The sequence below is a fragment of the Salmo trutta genome, chromosome 32 (genome assembly GCF_901001165.1).
Source record: "Salmo trutta chromosome 32, fSalTru1.1, whole genome shotgun sequence".
NCBI classification, from domain to species: domain Eukaryota; kingdom Metazoa; phylum Chordata; class Actinopteri; order Salmoniformes; family Salmonidae; genus Salmo; species Salmo trutta.
In genome coordinates, this window is record NC_042988.1 from 13,029,609 (window position 1) to 13,052,263 (window position 22,655).

Consider the following 22,655-nt stretch of genomic DNA (forward strand, 5'->3'; position numbering starts at 1 on the left):
CACTGCAATTGACAGGGTCTTCATTTCAATCATACATTCAACATAAAAATTAGTTGTGGACAGGGGTTTCAGATCTGAAATAAGTGTTTCCCATGTATCATTATGGAAGAACAGTAATTCAGGGAGAGGCAGAGGTATTGGGGGCACATAAAGCATAGAGGTCTGCATGGTTTATGATTGTTAGAAGCTTAACACTTTTACATTTCTTAAATGACCTTTAAATGCCCTGTTGTCTTTTATATTCTGTTTTTAACTTCATTGCTTCTCTTTACTCTATTTTTTTCAAAGCAGGTCCATTTATTTGTCTTTTTGCGCAAGTCTGTATTTTCCCTCTCTGTTAACCACCCAAAAGTTTCCAGCATCTTGTGCAATATTTGACAAGTGCACAATATAAAGAGAAAGACTGGGCTGAGGAAAAATATAGAACGATGCTGCAGGGAAGGTTTCAGAAGGCTTTGAGAACGAACGGTATTGCAATCTTTTTGCTGGTACTATGCTGCTGTCTGTCTGGGACACAGGGTCAGGGAGACCACGAGGACCAGAAAACATGCTGCCCATCTGACACTTGCTCTCTGATGAAAGAATTGACATCTATAGGAGAGAAACTAGGAGCCATGGGGGAGAAACTGGGAACTATGGGGGATAACCTGAGACTCATGGAGACCCGGTTACAAACCAGTGAGAATGAAGTGGAGGAGCTGAAGAGACTAACTGGAGGTAAGATAGCGCTTTTCACGTGTCACCAACCTCCTATCCACCCATTGCTTCTCTGTCTGTTATAGGGATTATCCTATATTTCACTTTCTAACAGCCTCTGATCTTTGAATACATTATGACAACTGACAGTTCAATATAGATAATCTCATCCATCCTGTATCTCTCGCAGGCCGGCCTCAGGTGGCCTTCTCCGCAACTCTCCGGGAGACAGGCGATGCCGCTGGGAACACTGGACCTTTCACCACTCCCATTCCCCTGCAGTACAAGAAGGTCTTCTCAAACACCGGCAGCTCCTACAACCCTGCCACAGGTACTAGTTATGCTCTCTCTGTGTGTGTGTGTGTGTGTGTGTGTGTGTGTGTGTGTGTGTACGGAAACTAAAATATATGTCCCTACAGGTATCTTCACTGCCATGGTCAAAGGAATGTACTACTTCCGTTTCACAATGATGAACAACCTGAACACACCTCCTAATTCTGTGGTGTGCTTGACCAAGAATGGCCAGAGGCTGGTGTCTGTCTGGGACACTGTAGGATCTGATGCCCACGACAGCGGCAGCAATGCAGTGGTCATTCCTCTGGAGGTGGGAGATAATGTCTATGTTGAGTTACAGGCTACCAGGCTGGTCCATGATGACATCATGAACTACAACACCTTCAGCGGCTTCCTGCTCTTCCCCATGTAAACATTGAACACATTTCAACAGCTAAATGGTTGAAATTACTTTATTTTTATATAAGGGTTGTATTCACTCCATAATCGCAGAAGTTCAGCGTTGTAGCCCAATTGCCTTTAAGCGTCAATGTCAGTGGCAACTGCATTTACAGCAAACCGGCTCAGTTGGAATTTACGTTTAAATTTCAAGCACGCTCCATGCACATTTCCAGCGATATGGATTGAATCCAGCCCTTAAGTTAGGATACATAAAATAGTCATCTGTAGCACACAGTGGGGTTATAACGCTGTGGAATTATATGCTTCCTGTCTTTTATTGTCACACTTTCCACAAGGCTGCTGTTCCACCACAAGACAAACTCTTTTTCAAAAGATTATGCTGTCATCTGGTGTACATAACTGTAAAAATAAAAAGCCATTGGTCTTAGAGGCAACTATAACATTTTTGTACAGTAACGGTTCACTGAGAAAAATAAAAATTATTCAAAATTCACAGCAGTTAAAATACATGCACATGAAAGTTACATCTGTCAAATGTTTAACAACCATACTAGGTGCAAAAAGATTCCTTTATTATTAAAGACAGTCTATTGACAGTCTTAATTCACAGGAGAATTATTTTCAAACCCGTACGCATGTCCAAAATAACTAGTAGGACTTTGATTTCCGATTGAAAACCTCTAAGAGTTGTTTCACAAGCGCCGTAACGTACAGAGTTTGGTGGTTCAAGCGCTGTACAACATTTTCTGGAACGTTTGAAAGACATTTCACAATCATGGGCATCTGAATTTCTGCTTGTTTGTGTTTCAAATACGTATTCACAGTTCTGAACAAACCTATTCCTTTACTATGAGTTTGGCTGAACACTGTGCCTTCCCCTGGTCGTTGGTGGCCCTACAGGTGTAAACATCCGAGTCCCCTGGCCCAACTTGGGCCAGGACCAGGGTGCAGAGCCCATCCTCTTCATACTCTATCTGCACCCGGGATGACTCCTCCAGAGGCTCCTCCCCCCTCAACCACACCACCTCCGGGTCAGGATACCCTGAAAGGAAAGGTCAGAGGGGTGAGAGAGAGGAAACATCCATTTTCCTGAGCTCTTGTCATTGGAATGTAACAGTTACACACTTGAAAAGCTTAACATGTATTACACAGCAGGATGCAGCTGTGTGGCCTTGAGCAAGGGACTTAGTTAGGCATGATTGCTCTTAATCAATGTCCAACTTTAAAACAAAGCATTTAAAATCTTTACAAGCACCAGCTGAAACTCAGTGAAAAGGTGTAATTCGGTCAACCAAACATGTCTAATAAAGCGATTGAGATGGAAGCTGTTTGTAGTATAATGCAGTGTATAGGTAGGTACCTCTGAGGTGACAGGAGAGGCGGGCGGTAGAGCCCTGGGAGGCAGTCTGGTCCGTTAGGGTCAGGGAGAACTGGGGCCCCCCCTGGAGTTTGACCTCTAGAGACTGCAGGGCCTGCTCTGCCTCAGGACTCAGGGGGCTGTCTGTCAGGGGTCAGACACAGGGTCAAGTCTCACATCAGAGTCATAGCCTGGTCAGCCAGACTGAGGACAAGTCAACCAATGGTATGCGTAGCGCTCATCTGGTTGACAGGTCTAACAGGGTCATATCACTAGGGGCGCTACTTTGGTTTTAGAAGTGGGTCCGCGTGGTCCTAAAGCACACCGCTGCCTGGTTTTGTATCACATTTCAATTCTAAAACTGTGGGGGGGACAAAAATGCAATTTCAGAATGAAAAGTTGCACCCCTGTATATCACATGAGGAATGGTAGGGTTATGAGAAACTGACATGGTTTGTATTGAGTATGGCAGGTTTTGGAAGTATGGAGGGAGGTCTCACCTTCTGCAGGGGTGGCGGGAGAGCCAGGCCCATCGGCTTTAGACAGCAGAGCCATCCTCTTCAGCGCCAGCAGGGCTTTCCCTGTTTTCTACAGGAGATACACACAGAGGCTTCAGTCAGTTTCACACACTAACTGGGGGATGATGAAATAATTAAAGAACTGAAATGTAGTAAAATACAATGTGTCATCTTGGTGGGGAACCCACTACCTACCTTCCACTTCTGCCTGGCAAGGTACCTCTTCATCTTCTCCTTGGAGAGACACTTGGTGGTGCTGGGGTCTGCTGAGATGGGCTCAGCTATCCAGGAGTGGACCAGAGCCTCCTCACAGGATATCCTGCGCCTGGGTAGGGACAGACATTGGGTTAGAGGACAGACAGAGCTAGGCTCATCCATAGACAGTCACTCAGAGATATATATATATATATATATATATATAATCTATATATATATATATATATATGGAATATGGTGTTGTCCCAGACCTTGGTTCCTTGTTGAGCAGGGAGCTGATGAAGTCTTTGGCCTGGTCAGTGATCTCTTCGAAGCTCTCCTCGTCAAACTCCCACTGAGCACCAGTCACCAAGGCCAGGGTTTCTGCCTCACTGTTACCCTGGAAGGGAGACTCGCCACTCAGTCTGAACACACACGCACGCAGACACATTTGAACTTGATCTATGAACAATAGCAATGTATGGCCACTAGGTGGCAGAAAAGCTAAATTTTGTCAAGCCCTGTTGTAGGCAGAGAAGAATGTCTCTAATTGAGAATGAATTAACAGAATATTGCCTTAGTACTCACAATATGTAGCAGATGACTCCAATGCTCCACATGTCTGTAGCTAAGCTAACAGGCTCATAGCCAATCACCTCTGGAGCCACAAACTCTGGTGTCCCGTGCATCACCTTCAGGGGAGTGGAGGGGTCTGGAGGACAGACAACACCTCAGGGTAATGAGGATGCGTCCCAAATGACACCCTATTCCCTACACAGTGCACTAATTTTGACCAGGGCCTTTTTAAAACACAGCCCTATGGGCCCTGATCAAAAGTTATTCCCTATATAGGTAATAGGGTACCATTTAAGACACAACCATATATCACAGTGAACACAGAGGCAGACATCATTTATTTTCCAGGTGTTGCAATGCAAACCAACAATGTTTCCAAAACATGCAGCACCATTCAACACCCTTGGCTCTGTCCCTCAGCCAGCCCCACACTCACCCAGCTTGCTGGCCAGGCCAAAGTCAATGATCTTAATTCGTGTGCCAGTGTGGTCAACACACACTATGTTTTCAGGCTTCAGGTCCAGGTGGATGATGTTCTGCTGGTGCATGTAGCCGATCCCCTCCACGATCTGCTGCATGTAGCGCACACTGGCCGGCTCTGTGTGCACAAAGCTGTCGTCCACTATACGCTCAAACAGCTCACCTCCGGCAATGCTGCACACATACACAAACAATCACAGGATCAAGGTTGTATTTTCAATTTGATTCAATTCAACTCCATTCACATTAGTGACAGCGGACCTCATGCATTTACTTCTACAGGGCTCTATGGCTTCCACTGCCATGTATTGTGGTCAATGATTGTTGTCTAGATTCTATACTTACAACTCCATGACCATGACCATTTCTGGCTTGAGATCATAGGCCCCCAGACACTGGACCAGTTTGGGGTGGTGCAGGAAGTTCATCAGCTCTATCTCTTTACGGGCCGCCTCCCTCTCCTTGGCCCGCCGGCCCTTGTAGAACTTTCCGGCACACACACGGCCGGTCTCCTTGTGAGTCAGTTTGAACACCTGGCCAAACTTCCCCCTGTGGAGTGTCACAGGAAATAGATGTCATTAATAACTGACTTTATTGTCCCCATGGGGAAATTTTGTTGCAGTGTCATGTACATGTTTAAAGTGGCGTTAAAATAACAAAAACAACTTTGATAAGTTACATACAGTTGAAGTCGGAAGTTCACATACACTTTGGTTGGTGTCATTAAATCTTGTTTTTCAACCACTCCACAAATTTCTTGTTAACAAACTATGGTTTTGGCAAGTTGGTTAGGACATCTACTTTGTGCATGACACAAGTCATTTTTCCAACAATTGTTTACAGACAGATTATCACAATTCCAGTGGGTCAGAAGTTTACATACACTAAATTGACTGTGCCTTTAAACAGTTTGGAAAATTCCAGAAATGTATGTAATGGCTTTAGAAGCTTCTGATTGGCTAATTGACATCATTTGAGGTGTACCTGCGGATGCATTTCAAGGCCTACCTTCAAACTCAGTGCCTCTTTGCTTGACATCATGGGAAAATGAAAAGAAATCAGCAAAGACCTCCGAAACATTTTTTTGTAGACCTTCACAAATCTGGCTTCCAAGGATGAACAATTTCCAAACGCCTGAAGGTACCACGTTCATCTGTACAAACAATAGTACGCAAATATAAACACCATGGGACCACACAGCCATCATACCGCTCAGGAAGGAGATGCGTTCTGTCTCCTAGAGATGAACGTATTTTGGTGCGAAAAGTGCTAATCAATCCCAGAACAACAGCAAAGGACCTTGTGAAGAAGCAGGTACAAAAGTATCTATATCCACAGTAAAACGAGTCCTATGTCAACATAACCTGAAAGGCCACTCGGCAAGTAAGAAGCCACTGCTCCAATACCGCCATAAAAAAGCCAGACTACGGTTTGCAACTGCACATGGGGACAAAGATCGTACTTTTTGGAGAAATGTCCTCTAGTCTGATGAAACAAAAATAGAACTGTTTGGCCATAATGACCATCGTTATGTTTGGAGGAAAAAGGGGGAGGCTTGCAAGCCGAAGAACACCATCCCAACCGTGAAGCACTGGGGTGGCAGCATCATGTTGTGGTGGTGCTTTGCTGCAGGAGGGACTGGTGCACTTCACAAAATAGATGGCATCATGAGGGAGAAAAATTATGTGGATATATTGAAGCAACATCTCAAGACATCAGTCAGGAAGTTAAAGCTTGGCCGCAAATGGGTCTTCCAAATGGACAATGACCCCAAGTATACTTCCAAAAGTTGTGGCAAAATGGCTTAAGGACAACAAAGTCAAGGTATTGGAGTGGCCATCACAAAGCCCTGACCTCAATCTTATAGAAAATTTGTGGGCAGAACAGGAAAAGCGTGTGCGAGCAAGGAGGCCTACAAACCTGACTCAGTTACACCAGCTCTGTCAGGAGGAATGGGCCAAAATTCACCCAACTTATTGTGGGAAGCTTGTGGAAGGCTACCTGAAACATTTGATCCAAGTTAAACAATTTAAAGGCAATGCTACCAAATACTAATTGAGTATGTAAACGTCTGACCCACTGGGAATGTGATGAAAGAAATAAAAGCTGAAATAAATCATTCTCTACTAATATTCTGACATTTCATTCTTAAAATAAAGTGGTGATCCTAACTGACCTAAGACAGGGAATTTTTACTAGGATTAAATGTCAGGAATTGTGAAAAACTGAGTTTAAATGTATTTGGCTAAGGTGTATGTAAACTTCCGACTTCAACTGTACCAATAAAAAGAGACTAGCCTGCTGGCCTTACTGGGATGATAGGAACATTAGCCCAAGCTATTTAAGAGGGATATCACACCTTGCACAAATTATTGTCTAGTTCTGTTTTTCCTGCCGAGGGGTGCCCTATACCTTCGCCCAGAGGGGAGTCGTTCAAAGTCTGGGTACAGGGGGTGGCTTGGGTCTAAAATTATTTTGTGAGCTTTGCAGAGGGCCCTGACCTTAAAGATATCATCCAGGACTGTCTGTTTGAGTCCAAGTACCTTGCTTGCTGTGGTGATAATTCTTCTCAGCATATTTCTCTGGCTGACAGTGGAATTGCCAAACCAACAAACAATACAAAAAGTTAAAATACTCTCAATGAAAGACTTGTAAAACAGAGTCAGTATAGTAGTCTACATTAAAAGATCCCAGGTCTTTGAGGAAGTACAGTCTCTGTTGGCTCTTTTTGTAGATCCGGTCTATACCTTTACTCCACTGAAACCTATTGTCCAAAAGGACACCCAGGTATTTGTATTCCTCTACAATCTCTATGTTCTGACCTCTGATAGATGTTGCAGAGGTAGGTGTTGTACGCTTCCTGAAGTCTATGAACATCTCTTTGGTCTTATTGGTATTGAGGACCAAGTGTGATTCCTCACACCACTCCACAAAGTCATTTAGGACCGGGCCATGGTGTTCATCATCATCATGCTACAGGCTGATCAAGGAAGGGTCATCAGCGAACTTATCGAGGTGTCTGTCAGGATGAGAACTAGTACAACTATTAGTGTACAAGATGTACAGGAGTGGGGACACAACACATCCCTGAGGAGAGCCTGTGTTGGTGTTGCGCATGTTCGACTCGTGGGGGACATATTTTGACCCGGTGTAAGGGTTGGCTCAGGAAGTCCAACAGCCACAAAACCAGCCCCCCATCTAAGGAGAAGTCTCAAATGAGTCTCTGTGCCAGAATGTAAGGCTGGGTTGTCTTGAAGGCAGAAGAAAAGTCAACAAACAAAACCCTGACATGGGATTTGGCACCCTCTAGATGTCTGTAGACCATGTTGAGGAGAGTACACCCTCTAGATGTCTGTAGACCATGTTGAGAGTAAGAACGGCATCATCAACTCCTCTGCTGGGCTGATAGGCAAACTGAAATGGGTCGATGAACATCTGGGTGACATTTCATTACTAAGGATGTCAAGGCGACATGGCAGTAGTCATTCAGCACAGAGGGATTAGATGCTTTAGGAATTGGTATAATTGAGTGGTATGTGTTGCTGGTCAAGCAAAGATGGGCTGGTGTTTTTACAGACATTTTCCAATTGTTCAGCACAGTACTTTAACACATGTTCACTTATTTTGTCTGGGCCTGGGCTTTAGTGTGTTACATTCCCTGAACGACTTCAAAACAGCCTGTTTAACAACAACCCTCTCAAACATTTGTAATGATGCTTCCATTTATTTTACCTCCGACAAGGTTGTCTGATTCAAATCTTGAGAAGATAACATTCAGTTCATTAGCCATGTTCTGGCCCTCATGTTCACAAGGTCAGCACTGGTTTTTCCCCTGCCTGTGTGGGGGGCACTAGCCATGGATTTAATCCCTTGGCAGGCCATCCTTGCGTTTCCTGAGGAGAGGGTCCTCTCCACCCTTTGCTTGTATGCCTCCTTGTCCACCAGTATCTATCTTTTGATCTCACGTTGTACATCTCTTAAAGCCTGTCTATCACCCTCAGCATAAACTGCCTTCTTCCTATCAAGTAGTGATTTTAGATGTTTTGATACCCAAGGCTTATTGTTAGGGACGATTTTACAGGTTTTAGTAGGCCCAATTGACTCAACACAGAAGTTTACATAGTCTGAAACAACATCTGTGAGTTCATCAAGATCAGAGCTGCTGTCCTCAAATACCTCCCACATAGTACAGTCAAAACACCCCTGGAGACAAGTGATAGTGTTGTCGTTCCAGATCTGGACAGTTTTAACTGTGGGTTTCTCCCTCTCTAGGAGCCGACAGTAGGTTGGCCTGAGGTAGACAATATTGTGGTCTGATGTCCACAGGGGAGGTCTAGTGGTGGCAGAGAACGCATTTAGTATTGTCCCATAGCACAAATCAAGTGTGGTTTGCTTGCTCCTCTTCATAGCACAAATTAAGAACATTTTGTTTTCTTGCTCCTCTTTAGGTGTTTTTCATGGTATTAAAAGAAGTGGTAGTGGCAGCTATAGTAATAATGGTTGTAAAAGGTTTTTCATAGGCTACAGGTTAGTGATAGTGACCCATTTTGGATTGGCTGTAAGTGTGGAGTTATTATAATGGGTTATTGTGGGCTGGTATAGTAGGATAGAGGGAGCACTACAGTATATCACCATAAGCCATATAAAGTGTTTTTAAGCTCTCCCAATCTTTTGTCTAAAAGTTGTGGCACTGATTTCAGTTTAATGTTGAAGCCTGCCTTCCGCCACTGAAATGAATGGGGATACAACCAGCTTTATAGTTTATGAAGTAGGACTGGATAGCAACAAGTTGTGTTGAAGGTATCTAAATTGAGTCAGTCTGCACATGTCAACGTCGACGTGGGGTTTGTAGTTGTGGTCAGTAGTTGCGGGGTTGTGGTCAGTATACAAGCAACCTATTCCAGACTGGTCTGCACGTTTTAAACTTTGAATGGCGTTTCTAGCTTAAACGGTGGAGGACTAGTAGTCATTTTTCCCATTCAATTCTATTACCCTTGAAATCCATTGGGATTCATGCAAATATTATGGAAGTGTGAAACGTATAAGTAGTATCAAATCTTTTTTTTTTTTTTTACCAACAGTACCACTGCAAGTGTTAGTTGTTTTGGTGTTGGTAGTTTTAATGGTTCAAGAGCAGTAGCGTAGCCAAATACTTCCAATTCAAGCCTATGGAGCTGAAAAGTATAAGTGGTATCAAAAGTTTTTTTCCAAGCGCACTGCGGAGGGTCAGCCTGCACATTTGAAAGTTGTTTGGTGTCGGTAGCTTTTACGGTTTTGGCCCTACAGGTGGCAGCGGAAGAATAAGTATGGCCAACAGAGTAGTTTAACTGCTTTACACACACAGCGCTAGTCAAGTTTGCATTAATATTGCCATCCACACAATGGATTGATGAGACACTTTTGTCCATACAAATCAGATTCAGTCTATGATCACATGAATGTGTGTGGAGGGGTGGGCAAACATTGTCTCAAGGGCCACATCTGGATTTAAAAATTAAACAGAGGGCCACACAGATTTTTGGGGGGAATCGATTTGATTGTCAAAATACATTTGCGGGCCAAAAAAAGGACAGTTACTTCAAAATATATCGGTCCATTATAATTTCTACAACTTTCTATCTAGTTTTAGACGTTCAAGAGTAGCCTGGAGTGTTTGTTTTTTACCTACAATAATAATTTCCCCCAAAAATGTATAAATACTCAAACCTCCCGCAGGCCAGATCTGTCTTTTGCACACCCCTGCTTTAGACATACATAGACACACAGACCTGTGAACCCCATGGACCATAATGCAATGGTAATCGGTGCCAATCCGTCTGTATAATCATGGCTCCAGAACATCTTTCTCCATCTGGAGAGCTGAGATAGAGATCTGACCTAGATCTGACCAGGAATGTAAAGGAAAGGTTGCTGTCCCTGCGTTATCCCTGACCATGTGACCTGACCAGGAAAAACCCTGGGGTTTTCACCGGAGATTTCCTGGTCAGGTCATGGTCAGGAAAATCTGTGTCCTAACTACAGTACTAGAATTTAGAGATTCTATTCTATGGTCCTAACCACTAAAATCACTGAGACAACTCTCTGCCTTCATACTGTACAAGTTCAGAGGAGGGAGAGGTGTTAGTAGAGAAACATACACGTGTAAAAGATATGGTAGAGTGACTGGGTCAGAAAATTAAAGCACGTCCCTTATTCTGACTAAAAGGAGAGGATCAGGGTTGCTACATGCTCCGTCTGTCTGAACACTTCTCTCCTCTACGCTCCGTCTGTCTGAACACTTCTCTCATCCATGCTCTGTGACTCAATATTCCCCTCTCTGTTGACTAAACACTGAATCAACAAGTGTTTTTGTCAAGGCTAGATCAGCCATGTCTTTGACATTTCAGAGGGGAAGGAACCATTTTTTTTTGCTTGAAAGACCTTGTGAACAAGAGCTGGCATGAACCAAGAGTTGGAATGAAACCAGATAGTGAGTGTCCCTTATCTGTAGATGAACAGACATCTTTGTTCATGTCAATGAACCTACCAGAGGATAAGAGAGATTATCGCTAACCTGCTGATCTGGTGGCAGTGAGTTGAACTCATTTTGTCATCTACACTGCATTACACACAGGCATGTGTGTGTTTTTTTGTGTATTGTTTCATGGGAGATACTCACACTCCCAGTTTCTCCAGTATATTGTAGTGATCGGTGACCTTGTGGGTGGAGTCGATGGTGACGTCCTCATATGTCCGAGGAGACTCCTCCTCTTGTGGCTCAGCTACAGATCACACACAGAGACAGACATATGAGCTGTCAGTCATCAGATAGGCCGCATCAAACGATGCACCGAATGCACGCTATTGATACAAATCTACTGGAAACAGATTGAGTTGAAAAATCTTGTTGAAATGTGTTCCTCTCTGCAGCTGAAGGCATGAAGTCCATGTGATAAATAAGATAGATTAAGATTTTACATTTTAATCATTTAGCAAACGCTCTTATCCAGAGCAACTTACAGTAGTGAGTGGATACTTTTTCCTGTACTGGTCCCCAGTGGGAATCGAACCCACAACCCTGGCGTTGCAAGCACCATGCTCTACCAACTAAGCCACACGGTACACAGCCACACATGATGAAGTTCACAGTATACGACTCCTGCTGGAACCAATCAACTAGACACCAACATGTCTCACCTCTCTGCTCCATCTTGATAAGCGGAGACTCCTCACTGGGCTCGCTCACCCCCACCACGTTGTAGGCCCTCACCCGGAAGCAGTACTCCCCCTGAGGCTCAAGCCCAGAGCGCACCTTGTAAGAAGTACTCTTGCAATGGGCTGTGAGCTCACTCCAGCCCCCAGACTCAGCGGGGCCTTTTCTCCTCACCTCCACCACGTAGCCCAGGACAGCACTGCCTCCGTCGTAGCAGGGCCCAGACCAGGACAGGACCAAACAGAGAGGAGAGACAGAGAGGAGAGACACCACGGGGCTGGAGGCTGGGGACTGGGGCCGCTCTGGGACCAGGAAGACACGGTACAGGTTACAAACAGGTTCGGCACAAAAACACACAAAGCACAGAAATGTTCTGCAAGCGTTATTTACCTATGACAGAAAGAGTGAGGCTGTGCTGCGCCGAGCTCTTGCGGTCTCGTACTACAACGGTGTAGCGTCCTGAGTGCTCAGGTCCTGGCTCTGCTATCACCAACGTACTGCTCTGATCACTGCTCTCTACCCACAACTCAGACCCATCTACAACCTACACAGAGAGTGAGTTTGACAGAGATAGACCAACTATACACTCGCATGCTCAGAAGGCTATGAAAAGAAGGCTAGTGATATTTGTTCACTCGTTAGAAAATAATATTATAAAAAAAAATATATATTGGTACCGGTTCTTTACTTCGTATCCAGCAGGACACCACAGGGGGACTTCCACTGAACGCACACGTCAGACGGGCTGTCTCTCCTAGCCGTGCCTCAATGTGGGATGGGGGATCCTTAAAATGCAACGAGGCTGTGAAAGACAGGGTAAAACAAACTTCTGAGTTTTGACTAGAGTCCACTAGAGGCCTCAAGGGGCCACAATTATTTGTTTACAAAACATTAACTGTGTGTGAGAACTGCGTTTGTTTTTGTACATGTAAGTGTTATTGTGTGTGTATGAGTGGTTCTGTTTGTTTGTACTGCTGTTGTGTTTGTGTTTATGTGTGCGTGTCTGCAGGCAGGATTTTATGACCAAACACAGATGACATACCGCACAAGTAGCAGCAGTCCTTATGAAACCAACAGTATCCAACAACTACAAACGCCTACACACACCAGTACCTAACATGGTCAAGCATTCAGACCAAACAATCATTTTCAATGTAAATTAATTGCCAATACTGTTATCAAGTATGCTGAAGATATAAATGGTTAGATATCATTTATAACCACGTACAGATGACTTCCTTATAACCCTGACATTACATTGGAGAAATCCTTTTAAGAGCAAAGCCCCAAAGGGCTTTGTGGACACAGCCTCTTTCTGGTCAGTAGTCAAATCAGTATGGCAGTATGGTACATTTGACTAAAACCACTGTGATAAAGCTGCACTTCTGTTCTAATTGGTGCGAGTGTAGAAGAAGGACTGACGTCACAAAACCTCCCATGGAATGCATTCAACTGATGCCCGTCTAGCCTAACAAATAGCTTTATTTTAAATCACTCCATTTCAAATTGAATAAATGTTTTTACCGGCCTACTTATAAAACAACTTTCCTCTTTCTTACACACAGATTAGAGGCAACTGATAAGACTGGGCAGCCAGCATACATTAAGTCATGACAAATCAGCTTCTGGGCAATCCACTGAACGATGTAAACATACACCATCTATTGACAAAGTTACAAGTTATCTACACAAAAGTATGCAATTAAGTCAGGGATGGGCAACTGGTGGCCCACATGAACTATACATCCTTTTATGGTTCTACCTGGTAACACACTTACCCAGTTCATACACAATAACACTCTAGCCTTACCCAGAGCAAAGTCCCTCACTACAACAGCACAATACACACTGACAATACAGAAGAGTACAAAGGGTCAAACTAAATGTGTAGCTCTAGTATCTGAGGCTGGACGACAATATGATTCAAAAGCTGTGGGTTGATAAAAACACAATAGATGACAACAACTGGAAATGTTATACAGAATAAATGCATTGAAAGAGAGACAGTTGCAGCTCTTGGCTTGTTCACAGAGGAAGGGAGAGAGACTAGTGTGTATCTTACCTGTCCCGGAGCTGGCTCTCTTCTTTGGCGTGACTTCTGTGGAGACTGGTGGAACGGAGGTGATGTGAAATGAGATCACAGGTGCAGGTAGTTAGTGATAGGGGTGTGGGAGGGCGTGGCTAAGCTCTCTCTGGACCATAACCAAAGATTGTCTATTAAATTGACAAGATATTCGAGTGAAAGCTCTAACAATGGAAATACATGTCCTCAAATATGGAAGGCAGGCAGGAGGAGGCAAGATCAGGTCGGACCATTCTAGCCAATGAGAGGGCAGATACGCGTGTGAACACCAGGCCATAGAGATAAATAGAGGGCTCATATTTTTATCTGTGCCATTATAGTGTCTGTGACAGCATGGGCTTCTCCATTTTAAAGTAGTCCATTTCCTTCATCATTGGCTGATTGCTCCCAACTCATAGGAATCTCTACCCAGTTGACTAATTTAAAATGGTGGAAGCCCTCAATGGCAACGTCCATGCTAAAATGGGTTATATCCATGATGAGGCCTTTATCTCTATGACAACAGGAACAACTCCAATATAAAGTATTTTTGGGATAAGTTGCCGAAAATGCCACGTGTCCACTTATCAGAGCATTCGTAACAACCTAACAACTGCAAAACTTCTATTCGATCATATATGCCTCACGTAGTAAATTAACCATTACAGTTTTTGTTCACAAAATTGTCTGAATACCAGCGTACTAAATAGTATGCAAAAAAAAGAATGTTTTATAGTATGTGAAATTTTATCATCTAATGCGTGATTGCGTTGACTCTTGTCATTCGTTCATTTTGGTACAGCAGATCAATTTAGTTTGTAGTACGCTAGCATGGGTATTTGGACACACCCACTGTTTCTAGGTTTAACTATGCTACAGTGTATCTTCCCCTACATGGTGCTGGACAGAGAGCAGTGAGAGAGCAGATCAAAGCAGCATTGTAATACAGAACAAGGGAAACGGTACAAAGGCTGGATGAGACTTCCATGCAGACACTGTTGTTGAACTAAGCATTGATTGGTTGAAGTGATTAATGCCAAATATGACTGATTTGGTTCATCTGAATGAAGAGAAAATAACCAGGTATCCATAATAACCCATAGTGTGTTGGACAGAAAGCATATTAATGTCTTTCGAAATGAGCCAAAAGTAAATGTAGCATTTTTGCAAAAACAACTTTGCCTGCTTTAAAGAGTTGTATACAATATGAAATAGACATACACTGAGTGTCCAAAACATTAAGAACACCTGCTCTTTTCATAACATAGACTGACCAGGTGAATCCAGGTGAGCTATGATACCTTATTGATGTCACTTGTTAAATCCACTTCAATCAGTGTAGATGAAGGGGAGGAGACAGGTAAAGAGGATTTTTAAGCCTTGAGACAATTGAGACATGGATTGTGTATGTGTGCCATTCAGAGGGTAAATGGGCAAGACAAAATATTTAAGTGCCTTTGAACGGGGTATGGTAGTAGGTGCCAGGCGCACCGGTTTGAATGTGTCAAGAACTGCAACACTGCTGGGTTTTTCACACTCAACAGTTCCCTGTGTGTATCAAGAATGGTCCACCACCCAAAGGACATCCAATTAACTTGACAACTGTGGGAAGCATTGGAGTCAACATGGGCCAGCATCTCTGTGGAACGCTTTCAAAACCTTGTAGAGTCAATGACCCAACAAATTGAGGCAGTTCTGAGAGCAAAAGGGAGTGCAACTCAATTTTAGGAAGGTGTTCCTAATGTTTTGTACACTCAGCGAATAAGAGATAGTCTATAATAAGTTCATGTTTTACCTTTTCGGGGTCCTCCTGGGCTCGGGGTGTTAGAGCTTATTGTGGAGCTGGATTGTCTGAAGACACTGTCATTGTTGGATGACTGTAGTAACTTTGAGCCTCTGTTTTCCATAATGTTGTTGTTGAGGGGAGGGGAAGTGTGTGAAGTTGCGTTCAGGACTCTGCAGATAGTCTCAAAGTCTGCATTGTTTCCATCAGGGGACAATTTCAGTTTTGTATCCCGTAACAGAAGGGACAAAAGAAAAAAAACACAACATCAGAATCTAAACTCTTACTGCAGTGCAGTTAACCCTTTGTGTTGTTGGTGTTCATGCAAAAAGCCAGTGGCATTATGCAGTTTCCCTAATCTGCGTGTGGTACGCCAGTGATCTGAGCACACTTCAGCATTGTGTGTGTGTGTGTGTTGTCTTACCTCTCACACACACAGCTGCGCTGCTGGAGGTCTTGCCCGCTCGGTTCTCTGCCACACAGGTGTAGGCACCCGCGTCCTCAGGTAGGCATTCCCTCACCACCAGCCTAGTCTCACTGCCATCGAAGAGGGGCTTCCCAAAAAACACTGCCTCACCTGCCCACGGGAACACCCATATACAGCAACATGAAACTCTCTCAGAGCTCAGGCCACGGACACCAGTTCTCAGCTTCAGGGTGTGTGTCTGTTTGTCTCAGAGAGTGTGAATGTGAAAGAGAGAGACCGGCATAGAAACGGAAACTGAGTATGTGGGAGGGTGAACACCCACTGTCCTAAAATTAAAATGTAATTAAGGTGTTAACGGAGGAGCGTGAGCAGTATCACTTGGAAGTAGTTTCTTATCCTTCTAACGTGGCGATATATAAAGAACTGAAAAACATCACAAGGTAGTACTAATTTGCAACATGGGCAGCAGAGTGACGCAAATGTGCTTTTTATTTACCTTGTTGTTTGGGCGTTCAAGTCCATTTGGCAATGTATATAAAATGTCACAGTGGACATTGATTTTAATGAAGACATTTTCTATTCAAATTCCAAGTCAAATTCATAAAGTTGAATTCTAATGGAATAGAATTTGTGCAGGACATGGAGAATAAGGCCTGTCCTCAGCTCACCATTGTGCAGCCAGGACACACTGATTGGCTGACTTCCTGTGATAACCCCTCGGAGTGTGATGTCACTTCCTTCATCCGCCGAGCAGTCCTCCAAAGGCTCTGTGAACAGGGGTAGATCCAGACTTCTGAGGGGGGTTGGTGTGTGGCAGCTGTCCCCTGGATGAGATGCAGGTGCAGGTGGGGTGAGAGACAAGGTAACAGGGGGTGAGTGGGACGGGGGTCAGGGGACAGAGACTATCATAAGCACATTTGAAATTCATACAGCGGGCCATCTGTTCTATGACAGCCTGATAAGCAGGCTCCTATAGCTGTGTTGCTTTGCCACATGAAATAACCACACGTACATGTAACGTCTTTGTGCATGTGCTCTGAAATGAATCAATCAACACTCAAATCAAACTTTATTTGTCACATGCGCCGAATACAACAAGTGTAGACCTTACCGTGAAATGCTTACTTACAAGCCCATTAACAAACTGTGTAGTTCAAGAAGAGTTAAGAAAATATTTACCAAATAAACTAAAGTAAAAAATGATAAAAAGTAACACAATAAAATAACAATAATGAGGCTATATGCAGGGGGTACCGGTACTGAGTCAATGTGCGGAGGTACAGGTTAGTCGAGGTCATTTGTAGATGTACTATAGCACTTTGATACCGGTAGGCCTACTAATTTGAGTGGAATTTGGCCACTCTGTTTTTTCACCCTGGGGGAAACAACTGCTAAAACACTTTTGGTCAGCCTGCCGGCACTAACAGCGGGGTGTTCTGCCTGGCCTGTCATCTTGCATTACTGACAACGTTTCCTTATCGCTGCTTTTGCATTTCTGTTCTTCCTCTGCTCTAATGTGCTAACCACATCTCTCATCTAGCAAAGTATTTATCAGCTCTCCCTGTTACAGGAAAGACTCCAGCAAACCTTGACACCTACTATATTGTCTACAACACAGACACAAATAGCCCAAACCCACACATGTATATTGGGAAAATAAGCCTGAACCAAAACATCTGCAACAGAAACACTGAGACACTTCCTCTGTGTTTCTCCACCAGACCACCAAATTAGTATAAAGACAGCAGTAGCACACAGCCAACATCTTGGTTCTAAAACATCTCACAGTATCTAAATTGTAAATCTGTATGTTATGCAACAATACATATTTATTGACAACAACTAAACTTTTATCTTTATTTTCATCCCTGGCATTAATCTCCAGCCAGATCCAACAGGATGACACTGTCTGCTTGCTGACGTCAGCCACTAGCTTCTTCCTTGCCACTCCTTCAATGCTGAGCACCCCCTGGGTTCTCTAGAGTGATTGGCCTGCGACGCTCCTGCAGCCGACCTCAATTGGTAGATTCCAGGCTCTCCATCCATTCTTCTGACTCAAGGATGAGGGACTGGTATTTCTCGAGCTTCCACTCATGTGCCTCCTCTATCCTCTCCTCCCAGGGCACTGTGAGCTCGATGAGGACCACCTGCTTGGTCCTCTAGACCAGAGAACGATATCTGGTCTGAGGCTTGTGCTGGCTATCTTCTCTGGGAATTGGAGCTGCTTCTTGAAGTTGGCCCACATCTCCCAGTCACCTGCTGTGTCAAGGATCCCTTTGGTCCTTGTTCCCTTTGCTGCGCTGTCTCCTGGCCTGAAGTGGATGAAACAGGGGCCCTGGTTGAGTTGTTTGGGCTTTCTCCTTGCCTGCTCCAGTCCCGCGGCCAGTCCCGCGGCCAGTCCCGCGGCCAGTCCCGCGGCCAGTCCCGAGTCAGTATTTGGTCATGCTGACACCTGAACTTTCCATTGGTCAGAGCTGCTTTTCAAGAGGACACGTGCCCCAGGTTGGCCGGTCATCCATATAGTGTGCAGCTGGGGCTCTCTGTCAACCCCCATGTGTGGAGGGTTGTTGGTGTGGGCAACACATCACACACAGAGAAAAGCAGAAACTTAATCCGCTGCCCTTCCATGTTCCAGATGTCTTGCCAGGTGAGTGCCCTCTCTTGCACGCTCTTCCATCATGTCCAGCTGCCCTGTTTCTTTCCTGACTTCGATCTCTGCCTGGCAAACCCTCTCCTCCTTGCTGTCCCGCAGCATCATAGCCTGACGTGCTTTTGTTGCCTTGTACTCCTCTACAAAAAAATGTTTTTATTGGCAGCATCAGCTTGCTGTCTGTGCTGTACAGGCATATGAAGGAGTAGCTTAATGGGATCGCCAGCCATCTCCTGAGGAAGTTGTTCATTTTCCTCTCTAGTGCCTCCACTGTTGAAAGAGGTAACCCATAGGCAAGCAGTGGCCAGAGGAGTCTGGGAAGTACCCTGTGTTGGTAGCCGTATGCCTTAAACTTACTTTCTTCTTCAGAGATGTCATCCACGTGTCAGCTTGCAAGAGCATCTCCTTCACACTCTCTTTGTCATTGAGCTCGGCCCTGTACCACTTCCCCAGGCTCTTCACACTTCCCCAGGCTCGAGGTGGACTACCTTGGTGCCTCTAGACCAGAGAACTTTAGCACTTCCCCAGGCTCTTCACACTTCCCCAGGCTCGAGGTGGACTACCTTGGTGCCTCTAGACCAGAGAACTTTAGCACTTCCCCAGGCTCTTCACACTTCCCCAGGCTCGAGGTGGACTACCTTGGTGCCTCTAGACCAGAGAACTTTAGCACTTCCCTAGGACCATAACCATCCTGACGGTGGGGATGGTCTCCTCTCCAATCTTGAATCGGTACCGTTCCTGGACACTTCCCTTTTTCAGGCTTGAACTCCATTCTGGACCATTTGGTGAGCTCTTCCAGATCTTCCAAAATCCATCTGCCTTCTAGAACTGACTTAGCTGGGATTGTCACATCATCCATGAATGTAATTTTTTTTATCCCCCCTAATGTCACGATATAATTCACACGCTGCTTACACGCCTCTTTTACTTTCCCGTGTGGATGGAACTGTCACAGTAATGTCATCCTACTCTACAGGTGTTTAGGATACTGCACTCTGAGAGAAACACCGTCACAAAACATGTACACAGGAGGCTGAGGGCGGGGGGACTCATTTTTTTTCTCCAAACCCCTTCCTCGGGTTGTTCAAAACAAGAACCACATGGCCTTTAAATGCACTCACAAACAACAACTGGGCATGTAGATTCCTGCACCCTTCACTTCTCAGGTGATGGGCATAAAGCCAATGCAAATTAGGGAAATCTGAAAATACATGAAACACTACATGCTATGCGCTTTGATGGTGCACGTACAAGGAAGTAAACACAATAAATCTTAATAGATACATGTTCAAATATTTTGTTAGGTGGATGGCAGTGGACGTTTTGCACTGTAACTATAAGCAATGACAAAATAAAAGCCAGTACTCAAGAAGTACAGAGTCCAAACACCAATACAAGATGTTAACATCTACAATATCAAACTGGTAAGCAGAAACAAAAACAATAAATATCATTGTCATGTAAAACAAGCAATGTCTGTTCTAACTTGTCTATTACAATGTTGACCTGAACAACTAGAAAGCAATGCCAATAGTTACACTCTTAGACCCCCCCCCCCCCATCACCACCACACACTACACCATTACACGATGACAGACATTACGCACACACACTGAACACACTCACACACACACACACACACACACACTCTTACCTGTACTAGAGGCTGTGTCTATCCCAGTCCTAGTAGCAGCAGCAGAAGTGATACTGGCTGCCAAGACGTTTTTTCCCTGCCCAGGGGAAGTGTTGGTGGGTCCGATGTACATCCTGAGGGTTGATACATAGCGCTTCTTGCTGCTGTCACTGCTCATGTCCGGCTCCACAATGTCTCTGCATTCAACGCACAAACTTAAACAGTCATTTCCCAAGCCGCTTATCAAACATCCTCTCCCTCTCTCGGTCACTGTTGCTCTCTCACACTCACAGCCAACTCAGAGTTAGAGAGAGTCTCCTCCCTCGTGCCCCTATCTCTTCCTCCCTTTCACTTTGTCCCTATCAGTGTGTCTGTGTATCTCTGTCCCCTTCTCACACCCACCCACCCCCTACGCTCACTAACCCCACAGCTAATAGAAACACACACACATATACAGAACGAGAGAGATTATCCATACACAAACACAGCCAAAGGTTGCTTTGTCAAGTGTTTGATTTGTTCACATTCACCTGTCTTACTGTTTGACTGCTCACTTATCAGTGTAGAGACTGAACTTTGGATGTGTGTGGCATCTCTGTTACGTACTGTATGTATAATTTAACACCAGTAGGTAAGAGCATTGAACACAACAGCCACAACCCCATAACAGTTAACATAAATCCCAGAGAGACAGGCACTATAAATCTTTCCACAGTGAGCCGTGTCCATGGTAACACAGACCGTAGAACAAGTGGCTGCAACTGCAGCAACCAGCAGCTCTGTGGATGTGTTTCCCTTCTCTCAGGCTCAGTAGAGAGGAAGCATTACTGTACATTTACTGTACGGACACTATTACTATGAGCATCCCTGGTAATAGTAGTATGACCTATGTAGATCTAGGTCTAGTCAGTTCTCTCACGCAGCACAGTAAGCCAGTAAACTACAGCACGATATGTCAACCTGACGACAGTAAGTCTTGTGTTCCAGTCTAGTGAAGCAGTGTACTGCACTGGCACCAACAAATACACTAGATGTTTGTCTATCAGAGTTATTGAAACTGTTCACTGAACTGTTGATACCTTTACTGATAGTTACTTATTAACACCTAGCTTAATGCCTCTGCATCCCTCTCACACACAGAGCATTTGTGTTTCACTGCCCTGATTTCAACTACTACTGTAGTAGATCATTCACTCAATATCACTCTGCTCCCCTCACTTCCCATCCCTGCTCCTGCTCCAGCCCTCCCAAATTCCACATTAACCACACAGAACGACTGCCATGTTCAAGGTCTGATGTGAGATGCGCTGTTTGGGTTTCTGTAGAATCTGGGATAAGAATTATCAAAGCAAATACATTAGCAAGAGAGATAAACATTGTGAGGTGTTGTTTAGCTACCATGTTGTGATTGTGATGACCCTCCCACTCTGTCTGCCGTATTCTTTCTCTTTGCTCTTGTTTTCCTTATTAGGATGCCAGTGGGCGGAGCCAGGAGGGTCGTCAGCGACATGGGACACACCTGGGCCCAGGTGTGTCCCAGTATAAATACACCTGTTCCCCATTCATTGAGGAGACTCTCTCCGTGCAGACACTTATAGATTTTGGTTGTGGCATTTTTGTGGCTTGTTTGTTTGTTTGTTTGTTTGTTTGTTTGTTTGTTTGTTTGTTTGTTTGTTTGTTTGTTTGTTTGTTTGTTTGTTTGTTTGCTTGCTTGCTTGCTTGCTTGGGCACCTTTCAACGCCCCTCATTATCACATTTATGCACGCAAACACTCGCACTACTGATTACTGACTACACACCATTGTTAATTGTATTTAGTTTACTTTAGTTAATAAATATGTTTTGTTATTCCTTATCTCCACTTTGTCTCCCTTTTTGTTATGAACTTCGAGCCGGTTCGTGACATGATATAAGTACATTCTTGCTAGATTACACTGACAATTTAAGACAAATTGGAATTACACCACTTGCAATGCATGTCATATTGCAACAACTCATTGGTTCAGTAACTGAAATAAAGCAGAGACTATGGATGGTCTGCATGTTTCAAGGTGCGCTACTAGGAGGTGCATGCTAAACTACTCTGTTAACCATCACATTTCTACTAGAATGACAGCGCTGTAATAAAAACCGACCATGTGTACAGGCAGGTGGATTCCCTAGAATTCCTTCTAGTGGGATCCACTAGGATTTAGACTTAAGACTTACAAGATGAATGTGAATGGCATTACTCAGCACTGTGTCCTCATAGATAAGGCAGTCTGTCGTTTTATTTCACAAGCCAACTTGAGGATGAAGCTGAGATGCTTTACTAGAAGGACACTAAAGATTCCCAGGCTTGTCTAATAGACTAGATGTAACATAGTCAATGAAAATCCGGGACACTAAAA

At 44.3% G+C, this 22,655-nt stretch overlaps 2 protein-coding genes across 3 annotated transcripts; one reads left to right on the forward strand and one right to left on the reverse strand.

Annotated features, from left to right (window-relative positions):
* The first annotated feature begins 400 nt into the window (after positions 1–400).
* On the forward strand, positions 401–1,832 carry LOC115171124 (complement C1q-like protein 2). Its single transcript, XM_029727653.1, has 3 exons — positions 401–717; positions 887–1,027; positions 1,116–1,832. Exons 1-3 carry the CDS (start codon positions 429–431, stop codon positions 1,400–1,402), a joined length of 717 nt encoding a protein of 238 aa, XP_029583513.1. The 5' UTR covers positions 401–428; the 3' UTR covers positions 1,403–1,832.
* Positions 1,667–20,616, reverse strand: LOC115171123 (myosin light chain kinase, smooth muscle). Of its 2 annotated transcripts, none has more exons than XM_029727652.1 (17): positions 20,287–20,616; positions 16,651–16,806; positions 15,980–16,132; positions 15,568–15,747; positions 13,773–13,817; positions 12,388–12,512; positions 12,101–12,254; positions 11,695–12,012; positions 11,177–11,279; positions 4,864–5,067; positions 4,475–4,692; positions 4,051–4,174; positions 3,735–3,887; positions 3,463–3,592; positions 3,250–3,337; positions 2,753–2,893; positions 1,667–2,434 (listed from the first exon to the last, which is right to left on the reverse strand). In XM_029727652.1, exons 1-17 carry the CDS (start codon positions 20,441–20,443, stop codon positions 2,229–2,231), a joined length of 2,655 nt encoding a protein of 884 aa, XP_029583512.1. In that variant the 5' UTR covers positions 20,444–20,616; the 3' UTR covers positions 1,667–2,228. The 2 variants fall into 2 exon arrangements, with proteins under 2 accessions (XP_029583512.1, XP_029583511.1); XM_029727651.1 differs by having other exon boundaries at positions 11,695–12,018.
* Between the last annotated feature and the right edge of the window lie 2,039 nt (positions 20,617–22,655).

Bases quoted from the DNA above. Each gene is read 5' to 3' on its own strand.
- LOC115171124 (XM_029727653.1), top strand. From the start codon at position 429: ATGCTGCAGGGAAGGTTTCAGAAGGCTTTGAGAACGAACGGTATTGCA. The intron at 718-886 runs GTAAGATAGCGC...TATCTCTCGCAG, and splicing joins GCTGAAGAGACTAACTGGAG to GCCGGCCTCAGGTGGCCTTC. The intron at 1,028-1,115 runs GTACTAGTTATG...ATGTCCCTACAG, and splicing joins CTCCTACAACCCTGCCACAG to GTATCTTCACTGCCATGGTC.
- LOC115171123 (XM_029727651.1), bottom strand. From the start codon at position 20,443: ATGAGCAGTGACAGCAGCAAGAAGCGCTATGTATCAACCCTCAGGATG. The intron at 12,255-12,387 runs GTACCAATATAT...CTCTCTGTGTAG, and splicing joins GGATACGAAGTAAAGAACCG to GTTGTAGATGGGTCTGAGTT. The intron at 4,175-4,474 runs GTGAGTGTGGGG...TCTGTCCTCCAG, and splicing joins TGGCCTGGCCAGCAAGCTGG to ACCCCTCCACTCCCCTGAAG.